General features: G+C 46.4%; 1 protein-coding gene across 1 annotated transcript in view; it reads right to left on the bottom strand.

Moving 5' to 3' along the window:
- The window catches only part of SH3BP5 (SH3-domain binding protein 5 (BTK-associated)), an 86,775-nt gene that overhangs the window by 15,154 nt on the left and 57,338 nt on the right, over positions 1-14,283 (bottom strand). The window contains exon 4 of the mRNA XM_006840018.1: positions 4,255-4,419. Coding sequence (XP_006840081.1) covers positions 4,255-4,419 — 165 coding nt within the window. The remainder of the gene's footprint in view (positions 1-4,254; positions 4,420-14,283) is intronic.

Here is a 14,283-nt window from a genome sequence, read left to right as displayed (position 1 = left end):
TTTTTTTTTTCATTTGGCAAAAGGAGGTGATTGATTTTGCAGACCAGGACTGGAGGACCCTGGGACCATCAAGCGAGAAGCAGTGCAGTCAGGCATGGAGACAGATGATGGCATATAGACAGATGTAGTGGCTGGGAACACAGGACTCAGTGAGGGAGAGGAGCTGTTTGCTGACAGCCGGGGGGCTGGGCCTGTGGGGTGTATCCTTTGGTTATTATATGATGCATGGAGGGGATTGTAAATATTGCAATGAAATGAAATATGATAGGAGGAATGTGAAGCTGAAGTGGGACAGAGGCAAATAATGATATATGCACAACCTTGGAACAACAGGGCTCTCGAATACAGAGATTGAAACATGGTTGGAATGGGGAAAAGGAGGGAAACAATGTTAAGATGCTTGGCTGTCTTTTGAATCTTGGTTTCCCTAGAATACTACTATAAAACAGACACTGGAGGGAGCGAGAAAGGAATAAACAGAAATATCACCATAGAAAGCTTGTAAGTCCATCTTCTGCCTATAACTGTTTGGAATACCTAAAAAGGGGCTACAACATGCCCAGTTAAGGAGGCTTCCTGTGGAGCCTCTGCATTATGCAAGACCACACGTGGAATCCTGATCAGCATCCAGAATCTTCTAAGGGGAAAATTCCACTTGAAAGGACAAGCAGAGCAGTCTGGAGCAGCCAGAAGATACTTCTTGAAAGAAAGACTGACAGGAAAAATACAAAACAATACAGGCAGATAGAGTGATTACTACAAGAACAAACAAGTGGCTCACCCAGGAGACATCAAGGTAAGTGGTCGGGTCCCCTTAGGGCAAACCTCCTTCTAAGAGTAAGACCCAATGGGAATACACGTTCTGACTGGTGAGCACGTTCATCACTGATAAGGGGAAGTGAGGGAAAAGCAGCAATGAAGCTGCGAGCTAAGCCCTACAAGGTTCAAGAGACTCCTGTAACCTGGGTGGAGACCTGGTTGGACAGCAGTGTCACAAATCCAGGGGACTCTTGGACCCAGAGCCAGTGACATAGCCACAGAGGACTCGCGTGGAGAGTGAAGTGTCCAGCTGATAAGAAGAAAGGGCATATGCATAAGAACACCCACACATGCAGATAGATAATACCCAGTTGACCTGGCTTCAATGACTAGATGATCAGAGCTCACCTCGAAGAAGAAAGAGGAGGAAAAAAGGATAATCTGATACAATTTGATGAACTTGACCTACACCTATGGAAGCAGTAGCTCAAAAGAAGCAACAAATCTTCACAGCGAGGATCATTCCCACCCCCTCCACACACGGAGAGGACAGGGATGGGCAACTTGAACACTGGCTACCCAAAATGGAGGTTGGGGGTACAGAGGCAATAAGTGACTGGCTTTACAAGTTTTCAAGAGGGAACCTAGATCCAGAGGGTATACAGCAAGGTAGAATCTCCACTGAGTAGTATCCAATCTGTCTAGACAGGGCTGATGAAAGGAGATGCAGATAGGTCTCTTGCGATACAATGGTGAATAACTGTCATCAGGACTGACTATAAGGGCTGGAAATGTAAAGGTAGATGTTTTGAGACAAAGGGAGGAGAGTGATTAACTTTGCAGTCTTGGAGCGGAGGTCCCTGTAACCATCAAGGGAGAAAAGCAGAGAACAGAACCCTACCCCGAGAAGCAGTGATGCCTGAGATGGAGGCAGAGATGATGACATGGAGAGATGAAGTGGCCGGGGACTTTAGATCCAGAGAGGGAGAGAGGCTGTGTGCTGACAATTGGGGGGCAGGCTTGCGTGGTATACCTGTGGTTGGTGGATGATGCATGAAGGGGATTGTAACTATAGCAAGAAAATGATATACAATGGGATCAATGTGAAGCTAATGTTCTCCCATGTAAACTATCACATAACTCACAATAAAGCAGTAATATATATCTATATATATATATCATGAGGAAATTAGTGGGCAAAGTAAAATAGATGAAACTGACCACCAAAATTTTATCCACACCCCCCCACCCCATTGACCTATTTTGAAAAAGCCTTGTCAGGTAAGACTAATTAATCAAATTGATGTGGAAGGAGGCCAAGGGAGGAGAACAGCCGCCGGAGGGTGGGAATCTCTAGCCTGGCGCCCAAATGCCTACTAAGCTGCATCCTTTACACCAGGACCAAGAAAAGCCAATGAGTACGCCCTCCCTCGGGTGGTCTGAGGAGGGCACGTATCAGACGGCCCCATGTGAGCTGAGGAGGTCCAAGGCCATCATGCACAACTCCAAAAAGCATCATACCCAAAGATGGTGTGAACGGTGCATCCTGTATTGCCCAGTGTGGATGTTTCGTGAGATTCCCTCACTAAGACCCAGGATCCCATCCTGAGATCATCCACTACCTCCTAGAACCGCAGGACTTAGTATATATATACATATGTGTGGAACTGTGGTGTGGCGCTCTGGGTTAATGCTCTGGACTGCAAAATCAGTTTGAACCACAAGGTCAGCGATTCAAGCTCACCATCCGCTCCTTGGAAACCCTATACAGGGTTGCTATGGGTTGGAACCAACTTGACAGCACTTAGTGACAACAGCATATGTATATCCACAGCAGAAAGATTGTTTAACATGTTTTAAAGAACAGACTAAGTTATTTCAGAAATGATTTTTCACAAGCTAACTATGCCATAGACATAAAAGGAAAGACAAACCTTCAGCTACTTTCTTGGAAGAAAATATTCTGAATTATTATTTTCTTTTTCATCCTTTTATCAGTCAAGCTCTGGCTTTTAAATGTCCAGCTTTCCATCCTCCCCTTTAGTTTTTCATTAGCTGACCCAGAAAATCTGGTCCCAGCCTGGGGTCCTCTCTATGAGCATTGTGCCCACTAGGGGGCAGAAGGTTCCCACCACACAGCATTGGCGACCAAAAGGGTCTCTGGCTTCAGAGAGGTGGCATAAAGTTAGCATGGATTTAAAGTCATTGGTGTGTCAGCCTATCTATTTACAGAAGCAAAAGGCCACCTTTCATTCCCAGATCCCCTGGCACTTGAGCCACTCTGGCAAGTGACTCTGAAAAGGGACAAGCTGCTGACATGAACTCCCGATGTTATTCCAGCCCCACAGGTGGCCTCAAGAGTAACCAAGATCAGAAATGCAGCCTCCTGCCCCTGATATCACCCCTCCATGCAGGGCCTCAGTTCTAGATATAGCCATGGCGGAGGGGGGAAGGCACAAGGGGCCCAACAGGCTGGTACTGAGAGATGCTGGGACCCAGGATGGAGACACCCAGAAGCCCAGAGCTGTGCCTGGAGGAAAGAGTTCTGGTGCTACAATGGATAAGTGCTCAGCTGCTCAATGAAAAGTTGATGGTTGGAATCCACCTTGCGACTCCCTAGATCTGGCAATGTGCTTCCATAAAGTTTACAGCCTCGAAACCCCTATGGTGCAGGTCTACTCTGTCACGTGGAGTTACTATGTGTTCAAAATGACTCCACAGTCAACAACACAACACGAACATGCCTGGAGGAGGGAGCATATGCAGGGACATTCTGCGGGACACCTAGGAATCCCAGTAAAGCTAGGCAGGTAACCAAGTCCCGCTGAGCCAAGCAGCTGTCCCTATCATTTCTGATCCTGAGCAATGTGGCAAGAGAGGAGGTCATGGGGGCTGGCAATGAGCCAACAAAAAGAGCCTCAAGCCTAGCAAGTTAAGAACGAAGTAAAGATCATACATAGTCTACTTCCCGCTCAACGTGCTGGCTCCTGAGCCCCAGCCCAGCCCCGGAAGGTCAGGTCTGAGACCCCATTTGAGTCTGGCCTAGTCTAACACAAGCCCCATTCCCACCAGTCGCACATACACTCCAAGTCCACAGCCAGTGTGGTTTAGCTTATTCATCAGGCTCTTCCTACTGGGATTTTAAACCAAGTCAGTCCCTCGGGTTCAGGGGAGACCAAACTGAGGAATCACCTGGCCCTTCTGGAAAGCCAAGGACACAGCTAACACATTCCCAGATTATCTGAACTAGCAAACGTCAGGCAGCTAACTAAACTTGTCACCGGCTACTACTGTCCAGACTGCCTTTAGGCAACGTGCCAGTGAGGCCATCATTTCTGCTGAGGCAAAACCACCACACAGTTCACCAGAGCGCATGTGGAGGCTAGGTCAGGCAGACAAGGAGGGGACGTGCAAGACACTCCCATACCCCACCCACAGGACACAGACACCCACACAGGCAGGGACACGCCCCCAGCACCAGGCTGTGACTCATACCCTTTGAGTGGCGTGATTCAGCATCTCCTGCCAGGCTGAGTCAAACTGCCGCTTGTCATCCTCCAGCAGCCGTTGCTCGGCCAGGGAAATGGTCTCCTTGGCGGCCCGGAGCACCTCAGTGGCCCTCTGGAAGTCTTGCGTGGCTTTCTGAGCTTCCAGCTGTGCCTGGGAGAGAAACAACTCTGTGAGGCATAAGGGAATGGCAGGGGTTCCCACCCAAAGATGAGCTCTACAAAGCCTACAACCTGCCCTGTTCACCTCAGACCTGACACCAGTAGGTCTGTGCAAATGCTGCGTGGGTCAACAGACCACTTCCACAATGTGGGACTCAGTGGAGAAGGTAGACATGCTGGTCAGATACAGGAATGACCAACTGCAGTTTGTTACAGAGCAGTTCTCATTCATCACCATGAGCTGCCCAGATCCGAGGGTCAGCTCATGACATCAGAACCAGAGGTTCTGGTTCCTATTCTAACTGTGACTCTGAGACACCAGCTCAAGATGGCATAGCATGTTCAAAACAGAGCCTTGTGACTACAGTCCAGGTCCTTTTAGTCCCAACCCAGTGTGCTCACATTGCAAGACATATGTCCCACTCAATTCACACTCCCCAGCCCCAGCCAGGCAGTCAATCACATGACCCCTGCGCTGTCCAATACTGTAACCACCAGTCACAGGTGGCTCCTGAGCATGTGAAAAGTGATTAATGCAAACTCAGATGAGCAAAACACACCACATTATGGGCTGAACCAACTCGACAGCACTTAACAACAAAGTACAAAAAAGAATGAAAAACACTTCATTTACAATATTTATATTGATTGCACGATGATATGGCAATGTTTTGTGAATAATGGTTTTAACAGTCGAGATCTAGCTGATTGAAACTCCTAGTGACCCCATGTTTGTCAGAGAAGAACTGTCCTCTGAAGGGTGGTCGAAGAGAAAATAATTAAAAAGAGGGACCTTACTTCGTTGTTGGTCTTTAAACCAAGTAATTAGTTATAAAAATTCCTGACCAAAAATTAATTATGCCCGTGGTTTTTTTCCACACAAAATTGTTTATCTTTTCTTTTTTTGTGTTCAAAGCCAGGCTTCCTTGATTTATATTTCAAAAGGTGGCCGCAGATCACCTTGTGACCCATCGTTGATGTCAGTAAAAGGAGGAGGGCAGGGTTCAACCCATCACGTTAAGATGAACCAATGGTTGATCTGCTTTTTCCCTCTTCTCTTTATGTTGTTATTGTTGTTGTTAAGTACCACTGAGTGGGTTCTAACTCATAGTGACCCTGTATAGGCTTTCCAAGGAGAACCACTGACTTAGTGGTTCAAATGGACCTTGCAATCCAGTGCTTATCCTATAACACCACCTCAAGACTTCCTTCTCTTTATAAGCCTCATTGTAACGAGTCTACTTCAAGCCATTTGCTTTTTTGGAATCAGAATCATGTTCCTAAAGGCATACAGAGTCACTGCCAAGAAGAAACCTTATGTCTCAAGTTCTTAGAGTTTCATTATTTTTATCAGGGTTTTTAATGGTTGATCTTTCCAAAGAGGATTGCCAAAACTTTCTTCCAAGTCACCTGTGAATGGACTGGTGTTAAGTGCCATCAAGTCAGTTCTGACTCATAACAACCCTGTATAGGGTTTCCGAGGAAACGGCTGGTGAGTTTGAACCCCTTATCTTATGGCTTCAACCAACCTTGTGGTCCAGGGCTTCAACCTCTCACTGGAGTGGACTAAAACCTTCCCTGTGTTTAACAGCAGAGCAAGTTTAACTGTTTGTACCACCCAAGGACTCTCTTAAAACAAAAAAACATTACCAATGACTCAATTCCAACTCATAGCAACCCTGTAGGACAGGGATGAACTACTACAGGGTTTTCAAGACTGTCAATCTGGACAGGGACAGACAGTTCATCTTTCTTCCTCAGAACAGCTGGTGGGTTTGCAGTTAGGAGGTCGGTGATTAACCCACTGTACCACCAGGACTCCTAAGGATGCCATACTGGGTCAAATAATGTGTGTAATTTGAATAAATTCTACCTGTTTTCTTTTTATTATTACTATGTTCATGTGACTACTAAAACTGAAAACTTAAAGGAGCTCTGGTAGCGTAGTGGTTACGAATCAGGCTGCTAATCTCACGGTCAGCAGTTTGAAACTACCAGCTGTTCCGCAGGAGAAAGATGAGGCTTTCTGCTCCCGTAAAGATTCACAGTCTCAGAAACCCTGTACAGGGTCGCTATGAGTCAGAACCGACTCCACAGCACATAACAACGACAACACTAAAAATTTAAGGAGCTCTGCTAGTGTAGTGGTTACGAATCGGGCTACTAACCTCAAGGTCAGCAGTTCGAAACTACCAGCTGTTCTGCAGCAGAAAGATGAGGCTACTGCTCCCGTAAAGATTTACAGCCTCAGAAATCCTACACAGGGTCGCTATGAGTTGGAACAAACTCCACAGCACAGAATACCATCACCATTAGAAATTTTTAAATTGCATATGTGGTTCACATTATATATTTTTAGACAATAGAACCAACCCCAAGAATGGGCTGGTCTGTGTGATTCCATCAGAAATCAACACAAGACATTGCTGTCACCACTCAAGCAGAGGATGAACAAGCCATTTCCACATGCTGGCCCCCAGCAGGGGCCTAATGCAACAGTCCAGGCTTACTAGACCTAAATTCAGTGGCAGAAACCCTTCTGACTCCCACAGGGCAGTCCCTCTGACTTAAGGGGACGGAAATACCACAGCAACCCTCACATGACTTAGAGGAAGTCCTCAGAAACCACAGACTGAGGACATTTTGAGAAGAGAACAGGGGGGGAAATCCGAGATTTGGAACACAGGGAACATGCTCCCACCCTGTATCTTTCAGAGAGGGGGACTGCAGACCAGACCTAGAGCCTTGAGGCGATGGACCCTGGATATCCACGAAGAATGAGATCTTTGACAACTTGAATTTCTTAGCCATGTTGTGTGTTTATCCACAAGGTTTTCATTGGCTAATTTTCAAAAGCAGATCACCCCACTTTTATCCTATTTTGTTTTAATTTGGAAGCTTGGCTGAAACTTGTCTACCATGGGTGTCACAGCATCACAGCAAGCCACAAACCACATGAGAAGGTTCTGTCTTGTACTGACAGATGGGTGGTAGAGACGAGCAGTAGAGAAATCTGTAATGTGAAGGTGCATGCCTATGGGCTATAAAACCTGCTGTCTTTCAGTCTGATTCTGACCCTGTATGACAGAAAAGAACTGCGTCTATCAAGGCTGGACCTTTTCTCCCAAAACGCCAACCTTTTCGTTAGTAGCCCAACTTTTAGCCCACTAACTCACAAAGGCATTTGTTGCTGTTAAGTGCTGTGGATTTGGTTCCAACTCATCAAGACCCTGTATAGGTTTCTGAGGAGTGGCTGGTGAGTTTGAACTGCTAACCCTGTGGTTCAAACTGACTTTGTGGTCCAATGCTTATCCTACAGTTTCACACCAAGACACAAGGGTCATGTTATTGGTGTTACTCTTTAGTGCTGTCGAGTCAGTTCCAACATAGTGATACTGCGTGGGGTTTCCTAGGAGGTGGTGGTTATAAACTACCAACCATGTGGTTGGTAGTCCAGTGCTTATCCTATGGCACCACACCAGGACTCTCCACAAGACAGCCGTGGTGGTGGTGGTTATGTGCCATGCAGGTTTCCAAAGGTTTCTGAGGCTATAAATCTTTATGGGCGCAGAAAGTCTCATCTTTCTTCCGTGGAACAGCTAGTGGTTTCACACTGCTACATTAACAGAGTTCCTACAAGAGCCATTTTTTTTGTTGTTGTGAGGTGCTATTGAGCTGGTTCCAATCTATATCAACCTAGTATAGGGTTTCCAAGGAGCAGCTGAATCGCCGACCTTACAGTTCCAAGTGACTTTGCAGTCCGGTGCACTAAGCCACAGCACCACCCGGACTCCACAAGAGCCACAGGAGGGAAGCTATATGGTAGGGAGATTTTGAAAAGAAGAAATGACTTATAGTAGAGGGCACCAAGGAAGGTTTCTGAAAGGAGGCTGATCTCACACTGAGTACAGAAGATTGGGAGTGATGTGAAAATGCAGGTTGATAGGGGCAGAAGGAAGCATTTGAGGCTAAGAAGCTAGTATTACGAAGCATGACATCTGAGGAAGACTTGACAAAGGCTTAGCTCAAACCAATAGAAGGAATTACAGGTGAGGACCAGGCTGAGGTTTCACTCCAAGCAGCCCAAGGAGCAGCCAGCCATCCATACAACCACTCACCTAAGGCATGCTGCAGCTACAGGATGCCCTGTATAGAAGAGACCATCCACTGAGAAGAAACAAGAGCACAAGGTGATCTCAGCAACAAAACGTACACCCCAGCCAATAAGCCCCCCAGGCTCTTTCCTGTGAGGAGAGTCCAAGCTCTGTGTGGACAAGCTGCTGGAAAGGGTAAAAGCATGAGCCCCCACCTAGACCACCTACAGGTTCCAAACTACCTGTCACTAATCCCACAGGATCACAACATTGTTTACCATAGGACGGACAGACGGATGAACTGAGTTACCTTATTATGCAACATTGAAGGACACTTTGTGTGAATTCTGACCCTTTTCTTGATGTTTTCATGCAGACTTCAACATGGCTGCGATACCACGGGCCCAACACCACCTCTCCACACCTCCATCCTGCATCTGATGAGTTCAAAATAAAGGACTGGAGCTCTGCTCAGAAGGAAAAAGGAAGCCCACTTGATGTGGCCTTTCAGAACACACTCACTATCAAATCCCTTGGGAAGTTTTGAAGTTTTGTGGCTGCAGCTATGCGCTGGCCTTGTCAGACCGCACTACGAAGAGATGGTTCAGTTTACACTGAAACCAAACCACATTTCTCCACTCATTCAAGTAAGTGTTGGTCATCTGTTCTGCACCCAATGGCTCATCTCTCCGTTTTTCTTGCTAAGAGAGTCTTTCTGCCTCAGAGTAAAGCAATGTGCCTGTCTCCCTGTCACTACAGTTAGTGCTCCTGAGACTGGGTTTGGGATAAAGATATGTAAATGGACATTGAATGAGACTTCCAAGAGGGCTCCTTCGCCCTCAACTCTTCTTTCTTCCTGCTACCTGCAACATGAATAAGATGGCTGGTTCTGCAGCAGCTATTTTAGATCATGAGGCAACCCTATATGGATGATGGTCCCTGCCCTGAACTGCCTACCTGCTGGACTTTTTGCATGACAGAAAAATAAAGTCTCCTGTTTAAGTCGGTGGTACTTGGGTATTGTTAAAGGCAGCGCTACTGAAGTGTTTTCTGTTATATCCAGACCCATCTAAACATAAATGATAGCATGTCTTCCTGTCTTCGGTGCTGAGCTATCCTGCAAACCTGAGAACAGTAACTATTCGTTACTGTTGTTGTTGTTGTTAGGTACTGTTTGGTTTGTTCTGACTCACAGCGACCCTATGCACGACAGAACAAAACACTGCCCGGTCCACAGTCATCCCCACAATTGTTACTATGTCTCAACCCATCACTGTAGACACTGTGTCGATTCATCTCCTTAAGGGTCTTTCTCTTTTTGCTGACCCTCTACATTATCAAGCATGATGTCCTTCTCCAGGGAGTAACTATAGCAGACCACTGTAGATTGGTCACATCTCCCCAAGCTTTGGTTCTGACTGTTCATGGCCCAGAGCCACCTTGGAAAACCTCAAGACTCCAAGGCACTTGGCTCACAGTATCCAGACCCCTGTATTATTTCACCACCATTAAAAGCCCAAGAAAAGGAAGCACTGAAACTTCCGAAGGAATCTCAACACTCATGGCCTCTTTTTAAGGCATTTCCTAAAATTGTGTGTCCCTGCCACACAAAGCAGGGACATTCCATCTTCTCTGCTCCTCTCCCTGCCACACACAGGGTATCATCCATTCAACACCTATTAAAACACGAGGCTAAACTTTGGGGGGGAGACTCCCTCACCTAAATAAGAGGCTCCATTCAGTCAGATGGGTATGTCTACAACCCTCACAAACCCTAACACAAGATAAGTGTGAGGAGCGATGGAGGTGTAAAGTGCCCCAGGAATGCAGGAAGTGGGGCGGATTTGTCAAAGGTTTCCCTGTTGAAGGATGTGTTGGACATTAACTGAACTTAGCTAGTGTGTCAGGGACCAGGCTAGGCTGCGGAAACATGAGAGGGCTTCAAAACATTTGTGGGCAAATTCCATTACCTTTCAACTCCATGTTTCCATGAACTTTTGAAGCCCTCTTGTACAGATGACACCAAGGTCTTAACCCACTTTATCTGAGAAGAACATAAGTCTGTGATTGCTTCCTGGTAGTGTAAGCGAGCACACACCATCCAAAATCAGAAGCCAGTTTAGTAATCCCAAAGAGAGTTGGTTATTAGGTTCTCACATCAGAAGATGACACCCCAACATCTTTGGCACAAGCAACCAAGTTTTTACCTTTACACACTAACAAGGAGGCAGCCCTTTATTACCTGGTAGTTCACTCATACCAGAAAAAAGCAACTAGCAAATTAAAGAACTGAGGCTCTGCTTATAATATACCAAAGAGGAAAACATTAGCTGAGCTTAGTTAGAGCTGTAAGATGCAACACAGGAATATTTTTAAATTTCTTCATGACTCATGGGTATGAATGCTTTCATGGAAACAGCTTTATGAGGAGAATCCTTAAAGGTTGTTCATGAATGGAGTTGATGTGTGACCTTCATTAGACAATGGCCCAGGCCAGCTGTGATTGAAGTCTGTGGGTGCGCCACAATGTGTCATCAACAAAGGGGGCAGGGGCTAGAGAGCCCAGCCATTGTTAAGGCTGCCAGAAGAAGGGGAGGTTGCAGCCATGCTGCTGTCTTAACTTCCCCAGAGCCCACAACTGGACTCAGAAATGAATGAGAGTGTTAGGACATTCAACGAAGATATTGAGGCTGACAAGAGTTTACAGACCATGTGACCCAAGTACCTCATTGTTTAAAGGTAGGGCCCAGAAAGGTGAGATGAATTGCTCATGGTCACAGAGCTGTACAATTTAGTGACCAGACAGAACCGAAATCCTGGTTTGGCGCTATCTGTGCAACCTAGGGAATATCAGCATTGACGAAACCACTGCCGTCTGAGATGAGAGTGTAAGGGCTTAAACATCAGCTGCCATTCTGATTTTCTTCTTCCTCCATGTCTACACCTAGACTTGAGGGTCTGTTAGATGATAGGGACTAGATCAGTCTAGTTCATTTATTTAAAGCCAATTTAAATGTAAATAGCAACAGGTTACCTTCTCTAAAACGAATAGTTCTCGAAAATCATAAGCAGACTCACCCATTGCCACTGAGTTCATTCCAACTCATCACAACCCTACAGGACAGAGCAGAACTGCTCCGTGGGGTTTCTGAGACTCTAATCTTTACAGCCTCATCTTCTCCCAAAGCAGTTTGGTGGGTCTGAACCACCAAACTTACAGTTAGCAGTCACCAGCTGCTCTGTAAGTTGTTAAGAGATCTTGCGCAGCAGATTTGCCCCATGCAATACATCGCTTGATTTCTTGACTGCTGCTTCCACGAGTATGGATTGTGGATCCAAGTACATGTGTTGTTAAATGCTGTTGAGTTGGTTCTGACTCACAGCAACCCTTTATAATAGGGTTTCAGAAGCTTTTTAAACCTTGGCTGGAGCAAAAAGTAGCATCTTTCTCCTGCAGAGTGTCTGGTGGGTTGCAAGTCCAGAATGTAGTGGTGATGGTGGTGAAATGCTATTGAGTTGGTTCTGACTCATAGTGACCCTGCAAAGGGTTTCTGAGGCAGTAAATCTTACAGGAGCAGGGAGCTTTATCTTTCTCCTGAGAAACAGCTGGTGGGCTCAAACCATGGAGCTTGAGGTTTGCAGTCCAGTAGTACCCTACAGAGCCCCCTACAATCCCCAGATCATAGTGTTAAGACCATGCAAATTTAAGTATGCCTGGTGGCGGTGTGCCGTGGAGTCGGTTCCAACTCATAGCGACCCTGCATAAGGTTTTCCAAGGCTGTAAATCTTTAAGGGAGCAGAAAGCCTCATCTTTCTCCCATGGAACAGCTGGTAGTATCCAACTGCTGACCTTGAGGTTAGTAGCCCAACTCGTAACCACTGTGCTACCAGAGCTATTGAAGTATATGGTAGCCTAGAAAGAGGATTGGTCAGTTTTGCCATTGCAATGCTTGAAGGAACCCAATCCCAAAAGTAGAAGAAGGGAACTACACTACCATTAAGAAGAGTCAGGAGTGGAGTATATCCTTTGGACTCAGGGTCCCTTCGCTGAGACCCTCCTAGACTCAGGAAGACAGCAAAAGCTGTAAAACTGGAGACAGCAGCAGAGAAAGAGGCAGCAGAATCAAGAGACCAGTGCAAGATGGCTCTGGGGGCTTGGATTCCCAGCCCACAGAACAAAGTGGCTACAGTGCTTGTGTTGGTTCACAGAACAAGAAAGCTGAGTATCTTCAGATGGGAGGCTTGCTGGCAGAGTGGAGTGCCTCCAAATGCTTGTTGGTAGAACTAAAGACCTTTGTAACACTTGCCCAAGCAAGGTAGAGGCCATGACAAGGGGAAAGAGACCAAAGGAGAGGTCTGCCTGTGGGCAAAGTTAAGAAGAAGGTGCCTTGATCATAAAACTTTATCCTGAGTTATACCGACACTTCCCTAATAAACCCCTTAAGTATGAGTATGATCTGTGCCCACTGCAAGGAACTACCAAACCCAGCAGAGAGGTCAAGTGCGTCATGGAAGAGATGGATTAAGTCAGAATTTAGAAAAAATAAGTTAGAAATAGAAATATGTTTGACATCTAGCACACAGGACTCAGCCTTCAACTGGTATTGATCTTGATCTTCTCTCATCTCTCTTGTGAAGCAAGAGGAGTTCTGACACCATCATGCCATTTTTAATCCTATTATATACTGTGCAAACACTAAAATCCATAACCTCCTACTACATTATACATAATTATATACTCAAGCATCCAACATAGTAAGTGAACCAGAGGTACACTCTGGTCAGAGACCGTGGGTGTGGGGAAGGCCCTACTGGAAGCCTGTCTAGTAGGGTGCTAGGACCCAGTTTCTGGCAACCTGATCCCCTCCCTCCATGGTCGTTCAGGACCTCAGATTGACCAGGGGTGATTCTGTTGGGATTTCAGTTGGGAACAGGGTCTCAGTCAAGATCAAGTCCCCAGTCTGTGATCCTCTTCTGAACACAGCACACACACCCAACCATGCCACATGGATTCCTGCTGCACTCACATGGACTTGTCACTCTGCCTCAGGTTGGCACCATTTGTAGCTCTGATTCAGCTCCTAGGGGCTCCCGTGAGTTGTACTTCCCCATGATGCACGGCACCCATTGGCCAAAATCAGCATTTAGGACTGGTCAGGTCATCTTTGTAACTTTTGCATGCTCTAGGACTACAGTCACAATTGCTGGCCACTGACACAGCCAGTCACACATAACGGGACACATCCCATGCAGGACCCCAAATCCAATTCTTACTGTTAACATAATAAATGCCTCCCACACCCCACCCCTTGTCTCCCTCTTGCCCCGCCACACACTCATGCTGGCTGGAAGTGAAGGAACAGTCCACATGCTACAAACTGGCAGGTGCCTGGAGCCAAGCTGGAGGCAGACCACCACCCAGGAGTCACCAACAAACAGAGGTCCCAACACATAATCCAACCATAGGGTCTGTAGGCTCAAGGAGATGGAAACACGTACTGTTGCCACGTACTGAGTCATTTCCAACTCAGTAACCCTCCATATAAAAATGAAGCATTGCTCACTCCTGCGCCATTTTCATAGTACGAGGCATATTTGAGTCCATTGTTGTAGCCACTGTGTGAAGCCATTTTAGAGATGAAAACTCAAGATTCCAACAAGTAAAATGACCTGCCCAAAAGGATAAATCCCACCAACCCCAATCCAGGCCAATTCCCATTATAGCCCACTAACTACACACCCTCCCACATCATCATACACTT

The sequence above is a fragment of the Chrysochloris asiatica genome, unplaced genomic scaffold, assembly GCF_000296735.1.
Source record: "Chrysochloris asiatica unplaced genomic scaffold, ChrAsi1.0 scaffold00028, whole genome shotgun sequence".
Lineage (NCBI taxonomy): Eukaryota > Metazoa > Chordata > Mammalia > Afrosoricida > Chrysochloridae > Chrysochloris > Chrysochloris asiatica.
The sequence above is the reverse complement of the archived record's forward strand: the minus strand, read 5'-3'. Positions and strand labels throughout refer to the sequence as shown.